The following is an 18,865-nucleotide window of genomic DNA, read 5'->3' as shown; positions in this document are numbered from 1 at the left end:
TGTAGTCTCCTCTCTAAATCCCCAAGCCTTGTGCGCAGCAGTTTTATCCTTGATGAACAACTGCTTAGAAAAAACCTGTTTATCAACAGAATATTCCGCAGTGTCAGAGGAATCTGTGTGAAACGAAGGAAGCCAAATTAAAGTTAAGCTTTTCTGTAACGTCATTTTCAGTGAAACTTTTCATATGGGGATTAAATACCCCTTATAGTCAGCATGCTTGGAGAAGCAATGACTATTTAATTTTCTGATTAATTAAAACCAGAAATAACAAAGTAATGTTCTGCTTTCTTCTGCTACTACCCTAAAGCTCATGGATCATGGAGAAGATGATTATTCTTGAAAAAGCCATTTAGTTCTTAACAAGAAAAGCTAGTCTTTGTGGCTCAGCCATTTTGGCATCTGCTTTGTGGGTTTCTCATAAAAAAACCCCATAGGGGTTATTCCTAAACAGAATGAAAAAAATCTTTGTTCCAAGAAGGATTTTTTCTCTTTTTTTTTTTTTCAGAATTCTTTTTTTAAATATTCTGAGTGTGGAGGTACTGCTGCTGTCTGTGTTCCCCAAGAGATATGAACTAGATAAGAGTTTCTTTAGCTTTTTGGGTTCAGTCTTTTACTGCTGTGATCCTTGCCCTGTCTTGCTGCTTATCTTTTTGGTATATTAGTCCATAGCTTTTGAAGTTATCTTTATAATATTGCTTGCTCTGAAGTGGACAGCAGTTTGGGTGAGCACCTTTAGCCTACCATTGGAAACACATTCCTCTATTACAGAAAACAGGATAGTAAGGATCTTGAGACATCTTCTAGTCTCTCAGATTCTTCCTGGACATGATTGATGTTATGGAGCCTGTCTCTAGCATGCAGTCATCGAATATGTTCTTAGGTCTCTAGTGATGGAGCATGTCCCCTTAGACTGTCCATTGTAGTCCTTTGCTGTCCCTAATGCTCCTGGCCCATCTAACCCAGATCTCATCTTGGTGTGACCTGTTGCATTGTCCAGGGCATGGAGTTCAGCGCCCATAAGAGTCTGTGAAAGTGCCTTTGTGTGCATCGCGGAATAGGTGAGTCATTGGTGCTGATGTCTTGCATGATATTATTTTGAGCTGTTGCCAAGAGTGTATTAGTACAGATTCTGTCTCATAGAAGAAGTTTGGAAGAGAAGATCCATGCCCTTGCTTGAATTGGTGGAATGCTGCCCACTGCTTTCATGCAGTTGAGGACCAGCTGTGGAACCTGTTATCTCAGATTGTTGCGGGTACTGTTGAGGATAGTTTCAGACTGCAGATCCAGATGGCGAGTTAGATTCTAAGGGTATCCGCTGTGCAGATCTTCCCAGATCTGATTTAAAAGACGTACAAGCTGCCTTGTGGAAAACCCCCAAAAAATGTTTTGTCCAGGACTAACCACTCAGGGTTTTGTCCTTGTATTTAGATGAGTCTCTGTTTTTTCCAGTGTAATCGGGACCATCTAATATAGGTGCTTTGAATGTTGCTGGTTTCTCAGAATCTTGTAAAAAACCAAACCAAACTGATAAATGGAAACAAAAGCAGAATCTTGAAAGGAAACTTATCTCCAAAATCCTTGACAAGGCCCAGAGACAGTGTGTGAAACAACAGTTTGGGAACTCCCACAGAGAATGGAATATAAGGGTTTAATCTCAGGCCAGGCTATGAGGGTTAACGCTCTTTTCACCGTATAACTTTTTGAGGGTTAGTGTGGTCAAGGTAAATAGGTATGGAGCAGAGACCCAAGCACTGAAGAGCTATAATCCTTGTTTGCTATCCTGGCTAAGTGAGCAACCCTTCCTCTGTTGCAATTCTTAACAAACCATTCTATGCTTCTGTGTAAAAAGGGGGTATTAGGTAGTATGTTCCTTAGTATACCAGTAACTTTAAATGGCCTGTACCCGCTAGACAGTGGGAAGGAGAAATAAGAGTAAAATCATTGAGAAATGTTGGAAATGGCTTATGCAAACTTTTTCGTTTGCCTTACTGTGGTTTATGAAAGTGCGTGAGGGCCCTGTAGCGTGTCAGACCTCAGGCAGTGGTATCTCCAAGCTGAAGCAGCAGTTGTAAGCACGCTGTAATTGTTTTTCCAGAATTGCCCGTGGATCAAACCCTGAAAAGCTTCACAGTCCCAAGACTCCTTCAACCTTTTGTGAGATCTAATCCATCACTTCTTTTTACTCTAAATTGCTATAGGTGTGATGGTTGCAACTTCCTTGGGCAAGGTTGAAGGTGTAGGACAACAACTGGAGAGTTGCCCAGGTCAATTTAAAGAGAGGTGAGGGTTGGCATGCCGTCACTTGCTGCTGGAGCTGCCTGCAGGCTTTGCTTATTGAGATGGGAATATTCCCATGTTGGGGTGATGGCACTGGGGGCTGGAGACCTCTCTGAGTCTTTCAGACAGAGGAGGGCATTTCCTTTGTGCTACATCGGCTGCTTGCTGCAAGCTCCAGTGCTTTGCTTTGCTTATCTTTCATGGAAGCGTGGAGCCCAAGCAAGCGTGGGGCATGGTGTGTCTTTAAGTCAAAGCCTGAGACTGTCCTTTTACTTCTTTCCTCCCTTTTCCATCTGCATCCCTTTTTCTTCTGACATTGGTCTCTGGGAAAGCAAGCCTTTTGTCTGGATTTTTCCTTTTTAATAGTTTCAGGAAAAAAACCCCAAACCCTATTACCACCGTCATGCCCTGATTGTCAGAGAGCGTGTTGAAACAAACCCTCATTTAGAAAATAATTACTGGTCCCCATTGCCTGAGAGTGTACTTAAAGCTGAGGCTTGGTCCTGCACGGTTGTGTGCACCTGAGTCATTCTGGGATGGGGAGGGTGAGAGTTGGACCCTCTCACCTGTGACCAGTTTTGGTTGTGATTACCTTGCTGCTCCCTCTCTTACTTCATGGGGTTTGGTTTGGTTGCAATTAGGCTAACGAGAGGTTAAACCAAAGTGTGGGAGTTTCCACTTGTGCTTTGAGTCATAATTAAGTCTCGTCAGGGAGAGAAGATGTCTCTTCAATGTTATATGAAAAGGCAGCATTAAAAAACCCCCAACATCAGAGCGTGGTTTATAGTATTGCATATAGCAGGGGATTTTGTACGAAGGCGCTCAGCATTTACCAACAATTTAAAATTCCTTTTTAAAAGTTAATCAAAGAATGTGCATCCAGTTGCTTAACAGTGAGCAGTAAACTATTAATCTAAACCCGGCTCCCCAGGTGCTTGGGGCTGATTAAACAAAGACCCAAGCTGTGGAGTTTTCAGGGCCATGGTCTTTAATGTGTTTGAAATACTTTGTAGAACAGCCGTCCTCCTACTGCTTTTAGTCCACTTATCTAATTTTCAGCTTCTCCACTCTGTGTAAATGTGATAAATAAACTTTGTAATCGCATAACTGAGCTACTTTTGATGCCTCCCTGCAGATATCTTGTTCTTGAGGCTAGATCACACAGAAGTGTAAATCAACACTTTGCTCAATAAAGGACTTCTTAAAAAATGGCTTTTGGTCTTTTACTGTACAGCTGACCTGGAGGACTTGGTTGCATAAGTCTTTTTATCAATGCTAATGTGATAAACTTCTTTTTACAGCTTCTAGGAAAGGAGTCTCTATCATTCCTTTCTCCAAGTACTGTATGGCAGGAGCTTCCCCACAGAACAGTTGAGGTTTAATAGGTTTTATATAAAATGCTGAATTAACCAGGTTACTCTTGGAATGAACACTGAGGATATAAATAATGCTGACCTTGTCTTGTGGGTAAGGAAAAGGAGCAGGAGTATGGGGGTGAGGATAAATCACTGGGTGAAGGCAAAAGCAAAGGGAGAATTGCATGTTCCCCATTGCACGCTTGATGCCAAAACCTTATATTTGACCAACAGTGATATTTGGGAATATCAATATTGTGAACTGGATTTTAGCACTGGGTGGGCTGAGGTGGAAGGGTCATTTTTAGGGAAGGAGGAGTGGGAGGTTGAAGCAAAGTCTGTGCAGGGTGTTGGGGAGACGAAACTTGTTGAATGCGGCATTTCTAAACTTAGTTTTTTTAATGACCAAGTATCGAGGGGAAAAAAAATTCATTACATTCTTGGTTGTCGTTTCCTGTGCTGAGGGTGAACTTTGTCAGACAAACCTCTGACAAATTGTTTTCTCTGATAACCAGTTAACACTGAGAAAGCAGATAGGCAAAAACTCTTATCATCTTGACAAGCGATGGGCTTTTTGTTAAAACTCAAACCAGAAGCTGTGTCAGTGTGTTGAGTTTACACCTTGCAATAATAATCCGTGCTTTTATCTGATCGGAGGGGGATTTTATAACTTTCAAATGGGTCTTTGGCAGGGAGCCAGCCCTACTGTCATTTTTTATTAACTTTCTTTTTTTCTTCCCCTGTAGCCAGTCTGCTGCTTTTTTTTTTTTTTTTTTTTTAGTGATATTGTTTAAGGAATATGTATCCCATTCCTAGGGATATTGGGAAACGATATTTTGAAGTTGTGTGTCTCAGCCCATTAGAGGGGTCTATAAAACAATCACAGCAGCAAATGTGCAGTAACTAATCAAAACCGCTGAAGCTAACCACAACAGTACTTCAAGCGCTTTTGAATAATAAAACCTCGTTTTTTGCTGTGCCTTATCTACTGTCTCATCAGGAAAGAGCTAATTAGATTCTTCTAAAAAGTAAATATTGTCAGTTCATTGGTGGGTGGAGGTGATGGGAGGTAAGACACGCTTGCCATCAACATTGGCAAACTGATGCAGAAAACAAGGTGAAGTTATAAAAACCCTATAAAAACCTATTTGAGTTTTAAAGGAACTCATTCCCCATGTAGGTGGTATAACAACTTTCCCTTATGGTGGGAATGACTTCTGAAGGCAGAGCCTGGAGGAGACTGTGACCTGCTTTGCTACTCCGTGTCATTCCCCATCTTAGCTACGCAGTTGTGGGTTGCAGGTTTGGGGCTGTGTTTGCTTGATCACAAGAAGTCAAGTTACTTTGAAAAACTCAACTATTCCTTGTCACTAGTGTTTTCGTTTTAAGCCAATACATTTAATTTCTCATGCAGAACGTCAGGTCTGTGAGCTTGGTGCGTTGGATTGGCTCGGTTGAGTTGCGATGGGTGGTGAAGGTAGAGTCGCTGTTCCAAAGCTTGCAGGATGGACTGGAAAGTATTGAGGACTTGTATTTAGGACTCTTGTAGGACAGGTTTGAGGGGAAGACCCCCAAAGTCATGTCCTGCAAGGTCGAGCACTTGGCAGAGTGGTGTACAGGTAACATAAAAAAACCAGATGGCTGGGGAAAGAAAACGTGATAAAGATAGAAGTGGTTTTCCCCCCTCATTCCTTTGCTTCTCTATTTCTCAAGGAACAACAGCAAAAGAGATCCATTCTTCTGGTTGCATTCAGCCAACAAAACCTACCAACTTCTTAGCTGTAGAGATGAAGGTCTCTAAACTGCCCGACGGCCAACTGCAGTCCAGTTACAACAGCAAACGTAGGTCACTGACCCAAATCTGAACCTTGAGGGGGAAAGCTGCCTTTGCTGCTTCTATCAACCAGCCTGGAAATAGCATTGCTGTCAGGGGGACTGGGATTTCTGCCGTGTCAGAGTAGTGTAGGGTGTTCCTGTGCTGCAAGGAGACTGCCAGACTGCTGTGCTAATCACGTGGATGAGGAAAGTAGCTGTGCTTGGAGGGAGTTTCAGCTACGTGAACCAAATGCTTTGTGTGTTATTGCTAAATGTAACATTAGCTATGAACAGACATTTGGTTTCTTACCCATTTTTTTTTTATCGTCACATTAAGCAGTGAGTCAAGAGATTGATAGTCTTGTATAATAGAGGCAATTTTACAGAATAATACAAAAATGCACTTGCTTTCATGTAAACCACACCAAAAGGTAAAGGGATTTTTATTTGATTTTTGTCTCTTGAGGGCTTTTCACCTCCCCTGTAGCCCCAGGTCCCTCTGTTTTCAGAGGGCACGCTGGAGTGTCGCCTGTGCTTTGATGTGGTTTCTAAAGTGTGCCTCTTCATTGGGCTCCCTACAGATGCCTTTATGTGAAACAGAACATTAAAATCCAAATATGTCTGCTCTGCAGGTCATTTTTCATCCTTTATATGCAACGTCAAATATATTGCAGAGTTGTTCTACTGCACCCCCAGCCCAGGAAGGTGCGTGTAACGAGATGGGGGTAGGAGCAGGGAGTTCTTCGGCGGTTAAGCCCAAATTTCTCCTTAGTTGCTTCCTCTGGGCCTCTCCCCAGCTCTCTTTTTTGCTCAAGGTGAAACTGAAACCTCAGTGACTTCACCCAAGCCTGCTTAAGTTAAAGAAAATTTGATTTTTCTCACTTACAGGTCACTTCAGTCCAGATTGTTTCCTGCCAAGAGTGGGGGTGGGGGAAATGCCCTCCCGTTAATGGAAAAGCAATTACTATTATTTCTGGCGTGTACATTGTGTTGTTCCAGCATAACACCTAGGTTATGGACTATGCTTGTATTGCGCCGACTCCTCGAATTTGCATGTTGAACTCCTTGGCCTAGAGTGATTTTTTTTTTTTTTTTTTTTTTTTTTTCCCCTAGAGGGACAGACTTTCTTGAATTTGGGGTTTTATCAATACAAGTATTTATCAGGTGTTACCAGTATTTGCTTTGGATCTTATCAATATTGATATCTGGTCAATAGATGTCATGTACTACTGTGCTTCTCTTTTAAGCATAGCCAAAGGTGAAGGATGACATTAACACCTTTAGTTTGAAAAGAGGTGGAGGAGTAAGATAATGTGTCTTGTGAGAACAGGTCCACAAGGTCGTCTGTTGAGACTAATTCTGTGTTCAGCCTAAAATGCTGAATGTTACATGCTGAGGGCTTCAGCAGTGAGGTTTAGAGCTGGCAGCAGCATCCTTCAGTTTGTTAGTCCAGATTTTTCCTCTCCCATGACCACTTTTTCTGCTGTGATCTTGCTACACCCTGTTTAATGATCCGTTTAAAGCACAAAGTTTTATCCAAAACTTTGCATTTTCCCATTCTTTGATTTCTTCCCTTTCTAGAGGAAAAAAGATTACATAAATTTGAGAGATTTTAATGAGTACAGTGGGCTTGCTTTTGGTATAATTTCCAGTGGGTTCAGTGTTATAACTTCATTACGCTTCAGTTGAGTAACTTATGTCATAAATGGGCGTATCTAAGAGTGGAATCGAGCCTCGAATCTCTTTGTTGTGTGGGCTTCAGAAGGACCAAATGCTCACTCCCCTTTTTGAAGTCCTAATTCTCTTTATATGATGTTGCAATGTCTTTCTATAGAGTTGTCTCTGAAGTTCAAGATTTCTAATGCAAAAAATACCACTCTCCCCCCAGTTGCTTCAAGTACTGACGTTGCTAGCAAAATTTGTCTTCGGCAGTGTTCACACAGACCTTTTCCTGTGGCTTTGTTGCAAAAATCCCTATTGTTGAGACTCATCCCTTAAGAGATCTTCTTAATATGCTTGTTTGGTAGTCCCCTTTCTCAGCTGTTACTTCTCTTGTAGGACTGCTTGTAGTAAACATCAAGGATAATACTACTTTCTAACCACTAGAGGTCAAGATTGTGCTATGGCATGGCTCAGGGCTGCTAATCATGTAAGGCTCTGGTTCCTGGTGCAACCACGTCCTGTGTCGGGTATATATATTTAATTTTACTATCAATTGCCAATTTTGGCAATTAAGACAAAGCCAATTGTATTTTTCACAGTGTGAAGGGCACTTTTGTTTCACAGCAGTAGAGCCCAGTGAATTTTGCAGGGGTTGGGATATCTGTGCCGTGCTTGGGTTTTAATATTCTTCAGATCTAGAAACTACACAAATGATCGGTCTCTGATGGGGTCTTTCTTCCCAAGGAGGTCTTCAAAAGGAGTTGAGCTGAGAGAGGCTGTCAAAATAAAACTTGCTCATAAATTATTTTTGTGTGATATTAATACTTCTAAGTGTTTAAAAGGAAATAATTTTGAAGGTTTGCACTCTAAATGGAGCTTTATACTTTCTGCAGTTCAGATATGAAAAAAACCCTAATTATTTTTGGTAGGTTCCACTTGTTTTAATTCTCCATTGTTTTGCTAGCACAGTTGGTTTCAGTGACAACGGTTTCTAGTATTTCTTCTTAAGTCAGGCTGTCCTGTTAGTGTGGGGCAGAGGATGGTTCTCGCCACCTCAGTTGTCTCCTGTTCCAGAGGAGCAATAAAATACTCAGAGGCAGGTTTGATTTGGATTGTACTGCTAATTGCTAGAAACAGAGACTATAATAATAACTGAAATACATAAAAAAACCTCATTCTTTTTTAAAAAGGAAATCTACCATCTAAAATTGCACTTTCAGAAAGACATCTGGATCACTTCCATATACGTTTCTTCTTAAATATAAAAAAATTATAGAAAAATATGGGAGGGATCCTATAAATCTGTGCATACATATAAATTTCAGGTTTTCAGAGTGTTTAATTTCTAATTACACCAGAGCATAAGCTCACGTGTGCAGAACCACATATCTGTTGGCTTGGCCTTTTCCCCCTTGTTTTGGCCATAATTCGGCACTTGTGGTGAGAACAGTGTCTCTACGTCATTCCCTCTCCTTGCCCTCCCCCTTCAGTTTGAAGTTCTTGGTCAACTCTCTTGAACAATTGGGGCTAAACCATTTTTGCTGTCAAATATTGTGCTCGGTAACAATGAGAGAACCAAGTGAGTTTTTGCAGCAGAGCATGCACATTGACCTCTGCTGCAAACAAACTCCAAAGCCCTGGGAATATGTATCAACAGCAGTACAAGGGAGCTCCACTGAGTCCATGTGTTGTGCTCCCTGAATCTTGGTGCTTCTCCCAGGGAGCGAACCTTGGTTCAATACCTTTTACAGCTCATTCTGTACATCAGCAGCGTACAATTAAGCTCTCCTGGGGTACCACAAAAATGCTTTCAGGAACCTCTGGGGTCCAGATGTGGAATGTTTTGTGCTGACATGGGTTGAAAAGAGGAACAAATCCAACGGTTAAGTACATCCTTTAATTTAGCCTGTGACAGTCACCACATGGCCTATGGGCTAATATTTCTGCATCTGTGCTGTAAATAGATCAATATGACAGTATGATGGGTTTGGCATTTTGATTTGTGAAGAGTCAGAATATTGTTTGTATTGTTGCATAATCCCTGGAATGGTTCTGAAATGAATCTTCTGTTTCTTCGGAATATCTGGGTTAGGAAAAACATAACATTTTGAAGTTCCATTAAGTGTGTGTTTTATTTTGTCTCATTTGTCATATTTCATGGCTGATTACATCTTTTGGCTGAAAAAAAATAATAATCTGAGGATGCTATCATAAAAGGTGAAATCTGCTTTTTTTCTAGGCACAGCAGCAAAGAAACCTGGACAATATTGTATCACAGCATCCCAGGATAAGCGGGGGGAAGAAGTCCAAGAAAGAAGTCTGCGCAAGCTCAGATCTGGAGGTAAAAAACACTAGCCCCATGTCTGAGCAAGATTCTGGTATCCTGGATGTTGAAGATGAGGATGAGGATGAAGAGGTAACTGTATAACATCAAGTCCAGGAGACTAGACAGATTGGGGGTGATCAGTAGTGTCTCAAATGGTGTTTGCACCTTACTAAGTCTTTCATGTTGCCATGCAGTGTGTCATAAAGATGCAGAATAGGCTGTAGAACATGGGGTGTGTTTCAGTATTGGGTTATTTCGCAATATTGTCCCTATTCTCATTAGCAGGCTCAGGCAGAGGTACCAAGTATTGTATGAGAACTGAACAGCCCATGTCTTCTGTCCCCCAGCTCAAGGGTTGCATTTCTGTGCTTATTTGGGAAGGCAGTTTGGTGTCTGTACTTCATTTAAAAAAACATAAATTGCTGCATAGCGTATGAGATACTTGGCCTTTCCTGGGGAACGTTTGTCTTGGTGGCAGAGACATATTTTGTTTTGGAAAGGATTGCATTGGGACAGAATTTTTTAAATGCAATTCTATTTCCTTGATGTTCTCACTTCTTTTTGCCTCCCTTTCTGCTGCTGCTTCCTCAGACCGTCGGTCAGTTGTTTTTGTTAATCACAAAGCATAATCTTGCCGATGGTGTTGGTTCTTCTTTCTTCTCTGTGCTAGAGGATAGTGCATACAGTGGGACATCTTGGATTTGTGGTGCTTAAAATGGAATAGAGCCCTGTCCCTCTGTGTTTCAGGGAAGGCAGCTTGGAGACACCTAATTGGAGTGTAGGTCATGAGGTGTTGAGCTTTTTGATGTGTTCTTCATTTCTTATGATGCAGTCTTGCATTCAGCCTTTTAGCAAGTTTTATCTGCCATGCTGGATGCTTTTTCTCTTATTTGCTGAAGCCTCTCTTGTGCCAAGAGAATGGTATTTTTAGCTACAACCAGTAACTGAATTGGGTAGTGTTTGTTGCCCTGAGCTTGACAGTCCATGACCAGCCAGAGAATAGGACTAAGAACAAGTTTCTGAAGTTTAAAATAGTGTGAGTTGCTCAAGTGGTTCTGTGCCCATGTCGTGCCCCTCCTTGTCATCTCTGCCGCACTTCGAAAGCAGACTAAGATCACCACTTACTTCACGGGGACCAAACTGTAGTGTACAACCCAGACCCCTGACGCTGCACTGAAACCATGTGGGTGGGATATTTACTCCTACATCAAGATGGAAATAGAGCAGAAGTTAAACAAAAGAAAAATGAGTCGAGAGGGCGCGTTTTTTGAAATCAAACATTGTTTGAATAGAACTATTTTGGTATTTCCCTGTTAAAAAATGAAAATCTGGTCCTTCAATAGCTCTTGTTCCATCTCACTCTAAAAATCTCTCACTTCTGTGGCACGGGTTCTTGCAAACCCAGGTGGCAGTATGAAAAGTAGCACTACTTCTGGAGCATGCAATATTTGAGTCAATTGGAATTAGAAATTAGAATTGAATTTCAATTAGACTTGAAAGGTATAAGGTAAACATTAAGGAGGAAGAATTTAAAAGACAATAATTTCTATAGTGCAGTTGGGAGAAATCTCTTAATTCCGTTCATCAAACTGATGTAACTCATCTCGAGGCAGATCTCGGCGCGTTTAAAGCCGGGGTGGTAGGAAGTGGCAATCAAACCGGCGGCGGGGCCGGCGGTGCAGCGGCTGGATGGGCAGAGGCGGCGGCGGCGGGAGGGGCCGGGACCGGGGCTGGGGCAGCGGCGGCCGCTGTCCGTGGTGATGAAACGGGGCGCGGCGGGGCAGCGCCCGCGGGAGCCCCGTCTCGGCTCGGCCCTGGCTTTCTGCAGCCCTATGGCAAAGAACCCTCTGCCTTGTTTTCCCAGTATTGTCTTAGGTGGGGGGGGAAAGGAAGGAGTAGGTTTTGGTTCCTGATGAGCTTAGCTCTTTCCCATGTTCCTGCCCCTGGAGGGTGGACGAGTGTGTGTGTCTTTTCCTTCTTGGAAAGCAAATGGTTTGTTTATTACTACAAATGGATCTCTCATCTGAAAATAGGGCCATTAAATTTTTGGGCCCCTCATTACAAGAAGGATGTTGAGGTGCTGGAGCATGTCCAAGGTAGGGCAATGAAGCTGATGAAGGGTCTAGAGAACAAGTCTTATGAAGAGCAGCTGAGGAAACTGGGGTTGTTTAGCCTGGAGAAAAGGAGGCTGAGGGGAGACCATATTGCTCTCTACAGCTACCTGAAAGGAGATTGTAGCAAGGTCAGGGTTGGTCTCTTTTTCCCAGGTGGCAAATGATAGGGCAAGAGGAAATGACCTCAAGTTGTGCCAGGGGGCGGCTTAGATTGGATATTAGGAAAAATTTCTTCACCAAGAGGGTTATCAAACACTGGAGCAGGCTGCCCAGGGAAGTGTTTGAATCACCATTCCTGCAGGTGTTTAAAAGATGTGTAGATGTGGCAGTTAGGGATATGGTTTAGTGGTGGACCTGACCATGCTAGGTTAATGGTTGGACCCAATGGTCTTAAAGGTCTTTTCCAACCTAAATGAGTCTATGATTCTAAATCTGAAGGAGTGTCATGTGTGCATAATGGGTTGACCGTGGCCAGCAGCTAAGCCCCCATCCAGTTGCTCACTCACCCCCTAGCCCCCAGAAGAATTGAGGAGACAGTGTGAGGGGCAAAAGCTAGAAAACTCATAGGTTGAGGTTAAGACAGTTTAATAAGTAAAGGAGAAAAGAAAACCCCACCAAGCGACGTAAAGGCAATCACTCCCCACCTCCCACCAGCAGACTCATGTCTGGCCAGTGTCTGAACAATGACTGCTTTTTTAAAAAAAGCACTACACCTCTCCCCCACCCCAATTTTATTGCTGAGCATGGTGTTACATGGTATGGAATATCTCTTTGGTCTGTTTGGGTCAGCTGTCCCAGCGTTGTCCCCTCCCAGCCTCTTGCTCAGCCTCAGCATACTTGCTGAGGGAAAGATCTTGATGCTGCATAAGCAGTGTTTAGCAATAGCTAAAACACTAGTGTGTTTTCAGCACTGTTTCGGTCACACATCTAAACCACAACACCATATGGGCTGCCCTGAAGAAAATGAACTCCATCCTTGCCAAAACCGGGCATGGAAAATGTTAATGGGAGGTTCTTTGGTAAGGGTTCTCTGAAGTTACAGGCCCACTGCAAAATTTTTTTTCATAGTTGGTTCCTACCTTTTCATCTTCTGGTGTCACTCTTTCTCCTTATGATTATCTTGTCTATGCAGGAATACTATTAATATGGGATTTGAGTCTCCAAAGTTAATCCTCATTGCTTAAAATTGTTAATATTAAGTTTCCTGGGTGCAAGTGAATTGCATATCATTTCCTGCACAGCCTCCATGTTCTGGAGCACTGAATAAGCCTTTTTGGGCTTAGAAAGACAGTACTGCAACAACTGGGCATGTGTCATTTGCTGTTCTCTGCCTCCCACCAAGATTGCTGAGGCTTACACTTCTCAAGAAAATACAGAATACTTCTAACAAGAAAGCATGGAGAAAGCAAAGGCAGCCCCTTGTAGAATAAAGTCAGTAGACAATTAAATGATCCTGGAGCATCCAGTGACTGCGCTGGTAACTCTTGCTCTTGCCCTTTCACAGCCAATAATGCCAACCAGTAACTGCAGGGTTCTGTTTGGAAGTCAGCGATGACTGGTTGACTATGGAATGGGAAGAACGAAGGGCACCTCGCACTCACTCCTACTCAGAATTGAAAACAGGATGGTCCTAGGTATTTCTAATTAAGTCTAGGCAGGAGAGTTCCAGATTCTGGTGGCTGGAAAAAGTGGGGTAGATTTTTTTTTTTTTTTTTTTTTTTTTCCCGCCTCTAAGAAATATCCGACGCCATTCAGCAGGCTATGTTACGGCATTCTCCACCTAAACTGGATGAACTGTTCTAGAGAGCCCATGATTATGGGGCTCCATATATGAGCTCCTTGCTCATATGGAGCAATCCTTTCATTCCTGCAGCAAAATTTACAGGAAAAGTTTTGAAGGGGAGGAAATAGCATAAGAATTTTGCTTACACTGTTGCATGTATTCTAGTGTGGATCATTCTCTTGCTTGGAGTAGAAGAGAGCTCTGCCAGATGCATTCAAGAAGATGAATATGAGATGTGGTTCTCCAGTCCATTAGTGCTGTCCAGTTTGGAGACATTATTGTCCCACTTAAGTACAGATGCTTCTCTGAGGTGGAAGCTCCCACTGTAATCAGAGCGAGGAAGCGGGCACAGCTGTAAAGTGAGCTGGGAGAAGGCTTAAATCCGGTTTTTATGAATGTCAAGTTTCAGTAGGAGAATTTGCATTTCACAGTGAGTAGCTCCACAGTCTGTTCAGTTTGTGCCAGCTGTTTCCTTTGTAATAAAAAGCATCTAGAAAACTACAAAGCTCATACAGATTCTTCTCATTTTCAGTGACTTTTCTTTTGTGATCTTGTTGAATACAGCAGGACAAACTCGCCTGCGTTTTGCGTCATTTTTTCTTGTCCCCAAAAAAGACTGGTCAGGTGTCTGTGAAGTGGTTTGGTCAAATTGGACTCCCTGGTGCTCCTTTGTGGGAGGAGGGGAAATTTTAAGGAAGGACATCACACTTCAGAATAACAGCTACTCAACTGTCTTTGAAGAACAAATCAACAAATTCCAGACAGTTTTCTATTTGGAGAAGGAATTTGGCACTCAGGACATCAGCAGGTGTGAGGTGTGGCCCAAATTCATCATGCTTCTGGCATTCTTTCAGGTTGACCTGGCTGTAGGAATAAGCTGTAATTTTCTAAGTGCATGTAGATTTGTTACAAAGTTTTGGGAGCTGGAGCAGAGACCCCAGAGAACTCTCTTGACTTTGCCTGATAAATGGCTTTGTTAGGTGCCATCAACCTCTACCTTTTGTTTGCTTCCACTAGTAACTATGCAGAAAACATCTTGGACACTGAGAGAAACCTCTCTATTTCCAGACAAAGCTGTCTGCCTGTTGTCTATAATGTGAGCCAGAGTGAGATCAGTTACTCTGCAGGACCATCTGGCCACTTCCAATATCGTAGTATCCTGAGCATCCTTTAGACTGTGCAAATGCAGTCAGTATTTTTTTCCCTAAGGTTAAGCCATGGGTCACACTGCGGCAGCCAAAGGATACCAAGACAACATAAGATGTAGCAAATCTACAGCACGGTTTGTTCCATACCTCCATTCAGCATGGGATGAAGTGCTTCCCAGCTGCTGGTGCCTGTAGAGATTAGATGTGATTTGTTGCATCATAGAATAGTTTAGATTGGAAGGGACCTTTAAGGGTTATCTAGTATAACCCCCCTGTCACAGGCAAGGATATCTTCAACTAGATCAGGTTGCTCAGGGCCCCATCCAGCCTGACCCCTAATGTTTCCAGGGATGGGGCATCTACCACCTCTCTGGGCAACCTGTTCCAGTGTTTAACCACCCTCATTGTAAAAAAGTTTTTCCTTATGTCTGGTCTGAATCTCTCCCCTTCCAGTTTAAAACCATTACCCCTTGTCCTGTCGCAACAGGCCCTGCTAAAAAGTCTGTCTCCACCTTTCTTATAAATCCCCTTTAAGTATTGAAAGACCACAATAAGGTCTCCCTAGAGCCTTCTCTATTCCAGACTGAACAACGCCAATTCCCTCAGCCTTTCCTCATAGGAGGAGTGTTCCAGCCCTTGGACCATTGCCATGTTCTCTGGACCAGCTTCAGTAGGTCCATGGCTGTCTTGTGCTGAGGACTCCAGAGCTGTGTGCAGTGCAAAACCAACACTGCTTTGAGCAGTAGAGTTTTACTCCTTAAGGTGAATGGATGCTTTCTGCAATGTGTGCATTGTGTGAAGAGACCCGGCCTGCTCAATGTCCTCTGTTGGACTTGAGCCTTTGGGGGTGCGGTGTCGTGTGTGCTCATGTTTCTCTGAACAGCGCATCCATGTATGTCAATCAATGAGCCTGTTAGATGGTTCATAAAACACCTCTCTTGAATTCTTGTTGAAGTCTGGAGGCTTTCTTTCCTTCACTGAAAGAGGAGTGAATACGTATGTGCTTGTGTCATGTCTTTACATCAAAAACAAACGAGGATCAGAGATTCAAACCATTGTATCACAAATTTGTCTGAAGCCAGATCAGGGCATCCCTTAACTCTGGGCCAGCCTCGTGTTTGTGGCAGCTACAGCTGAACATTTCTATTGAAAACTTGGTTTTTATGGGTTGAATCTGCTACAGGTAGTGTTTAACCCATCTGAAAACATTCTTGCAAAAAGAGGCTTTGGCTGTTTATGGAGACTGACAGGTCTGCCTCTGTTCCCAGCACCAGGAGTGTGCCAGATAAAGGGTTTGGGAATGAGGTTTGTGAAGCTGATCTTTTGTGGACTGGGAAAATTTTGGACAAGATGAATAAATTCTTTGTTCTGCAAATCAAACAAAAAAAAAAAAGATTAGGCTAGGCTGAAGAGGAGATGTCAGGGGAGTAATCAGTCCTGTTGTTGAGGCAGCTCTAGTTCTCATTTCAACGTCAAGTTTCAAAAATCAAAGATTTATTTACTTTTTTGAACACTGGTAGTGCAGCTTTGGCTAAGAAAATCAAGTCACTGCTAAAGGGGACGTGCTAAGCCTGAATTTTTAGATATGTCTAAATATCTAAATATTAGAAATGTTTAAATTGTGCAACATGTTAAAGTAGCCACAAAGATAATTTCATACATTCTGTCTATTCTGTGGCCTATAGTGGTTAGTCTGGAAAGATTTTAAAATGATAGGATTACTATTTCTTCTGTTGTAGGGCTATGGCTATACGTGGGAGAGGTGGTCTGTTCTTTTCCTTAAAATATATTGTAGGTTTATACCCTGCATAAAATCCTAGCACAGGTTTTGGGTGCACGTCTTTCTGTTTGCAGAAGCTTTCTTGTGGTCCAGGACTTGCGTTTCCATGTCTGATAGTGTTCTACCTAGATTAGCAATTTTAAAGCTATTAATGTCTCAGACATTAACTCTGCAGAATAGTCCAGCATATTTTTTGTGAGCGTGTGTGTGGGCTTAAAAGTTTTTACAGAAGATCAGAGACTGTGAAAATGCTGCAGTCTGCTTTGAAAGAATTTCTCTGGGGGAGTAAACTCTGTTTTTGGCAATATCCTGATTTCACAAATCTTTATCAGAAATATTTCTCCATGGACCATGTTCAACTAGTGTCCCAAATCCAAGAGGAGCAAACCCGTTTGATCCTGAATTCAAATTCATAGGAAAACATCATCTGCTTTGATGATGTTGTGAAGAGATGACAGATTTCTCCTCCCTTAGAAAAACACAGGGTGGACTTGGGTCCATCCAGTCCAGCTTCCCTGCGCTGATGGTGGTCGCTGGAGGATGGCTGGGTTGAGTGAGCACCGATACTTTCCTGTCTGCTTTAGTGATCTCCAGCAGTTTTGCAATCGGGGATTCCTGAGCCAGAAGTGTTTTACTGTTTTACCAACTGGAGACCAATTACGCTTTATGCTGGAGAGGAATACAGCAAGACAAAATCTGTATCCACAAACTAGCTGAAATCTGGATTTGGGACCTATTTAGGGAACATTAGAAGGCCTGGGAGACTGCAAATGGAAAATAAATAACCAGGAAGACATGATAAAATTGGCATTAACACAATCAAACTGCTGCCTAGTGTTTGCAATTGTCAAATATAGTCTTATTAAAAGGTAAGAGATGTCAGTGAGACCAGTGAGCTGTGCTTCACAGCTGCTTGCCCTCGGTTCAGCTGGGGCTTGTTGAACAGCTGGGTTCGACGTGGAAAGGGTTATACAGGCAATGTGAGTCACATCACTTGCTCGGAAACCTTCCTCCTTCGTGGTGAGCCAACCTTTCCCATCTGTAAGAGCTGCTCAAATGGCACAGTGGAGTGCTTACTGCAAGGGGGGACAGGGAAAGCCCAGTGAGATGGATGAGCAGATTTGTGCCGTACCCCAGTACAACTCTTTCTTGCCTTGTTCCTGCTGAGCTGGCTGTTTTCCTCTCCCTACACCGCCAGCTTGAGACTGTCAAGTTTTGGGGGGTCTTGGAGCAATGCTGGTAATGTGGGATGGGATGCTCCCACACCGTGTGTTGCTGCTCTGTCCATCTCCGTAGCTGCTTTCCTTGTTTCAGTTCTTAGCAAGAACATATGTAGTGTTGAGTACTGGGTTTCTTTGCATAAAGGAGATTCTTTAACATCTCCAGTTCCACATTACACAGGAGGCTATTTAACAAAAGACCCTGTTTTCCCTTTCCAGCCCATAACTTCTGCACTCCCCTGCTTGAAGCCATTGCTTTAGATGAGGAGGACCGCTTGCCCCAGGTGCTTTGGGCAGCGTTGGTTGAGGCTTGCATACCCTCATCCACCTAGAAACTTCTCTCTTCTTCATCCTAGCTCCTTTTTAGCATAATTAAAAATATATAAAATAAACATGCTTCCCAGGCCTGTCCATTGGTCCCTTTCATCTTTCTCCCCTTTTTTCCACCACATGTCAACAGAACACTCCCCTCCTCTCTGGATTTTGGGGGAGAAGGAGGGTTGCCTTAGCTTTATGCCTTGGCCAACAAGCTTAATGCTGTGTTGGCTTGAACATATCCAAAGGACACAAGCTTCTTGTATGCAAATTTCTTCTCTGATCTTTCCTCTTGCCCTCCCTCCCTCTGTCCCACCCTTCAAAAATGTGCTTCCTTGTCCCTATGCAAGACTCACTATGTTGTTGAAAGGTGCTGGAGTCTGTGTGGCGTGTTTTTAAGAAAAAAAAAATAATAAAAAAATAATTGGTGCTTTTAAAGAAATCAAACTAGAAATCTAGAGAATAAGTATTTAGTCCTGTCCCCCCCCCCCGTTGCATAAGTACCAGAACAGCTTGTGCCAGGATGCTTGAACTTGCATTTAACCCTATGGTTAAGTTAACTCTCTGTGAGGCTGGCTAACAGCGGGCCAAATACTGCAATGTGATTTCCTAGGGGAACGTAAATGGAGTGAGAGCAATATTATTAAACGACATTTTCCTACTTCGAGAATCTTAAAAAAAAATTAAATATAGTCAGATATAGGTAGATACCAATAATCAATCTAATTGTTACATACCTGAAATGTTGGTGTCACTCCGTTGAACCCGCATGCATTGGAGTTACACTTACCTATATGTGATATTTTAGAGTTGCACTTACTGATATTTTTTCTGCATATTTCACACTGATCTCCTGCTGTCTTTTAGGTGCCTGGGGCCCAGGACCTGGTGGACTTCTCACCGGTGTACCGGTGCCTGCACATATACTCTGTCCTGGTAAGTAGCTCTGTGCTGCCTATGAGACTGGTGCTGACACTGGACTGTGGTTTAAAGAAGATAATGGGGTGCGGCTCGTTCTAGTGATGCTGCTGGAAGGAGGTGGTTGCAAAACATTTATTAACATTCACCTA

General features: G+C 42.7%; 1 protein-coding gene across 5 annotated transcripts in view; it reads left to right on the top strand.

Moving 5' to 3' along the window:
* Positions 1-18,865, top strand: part of EXOC6B (exocyst complex component 6B) — a 305,171-nt gene that overhangs the window by 140,183 nt on the left and 146,123 nt on the right. For all 5 annotated transcript variants that reach the window (XM_074147112.1, XM_074147111.1, XM_074147109.1 and 2 more), the window contains exons 7-8: positions 9,349-9,525; positions 18,663-18,731. In XM_074147112.1, coding sequence (XP_074003213.1) covers positions 9,349-9,525; positions 18,663-18,731 — 246 coding nt within the window. The remainder of the gene's footprint in view (positions 1-9,348; positions 9,526-18,662; positions 18,732-18,865) is intronic.

The sequence above is a fragment of the Numenius arquata genome, chromosome 5, assembly GCF_964106895.1.
Source record: "Numenius arquata chromosome 5, bNumArq3.hap1.1, whole genome shotgun sequence".
Lineage (NCBI taxonomy): Eukaryota > Metazoa > Chordata > Aves > Charadriiformes > Scolopacidae > Numenius > Numenius arquata.
The sequence above is the reverse complement of the archived record's forward strand: the minus strand, read 5'-3'. Positions and strand labels throughout refer to the sequence as shown.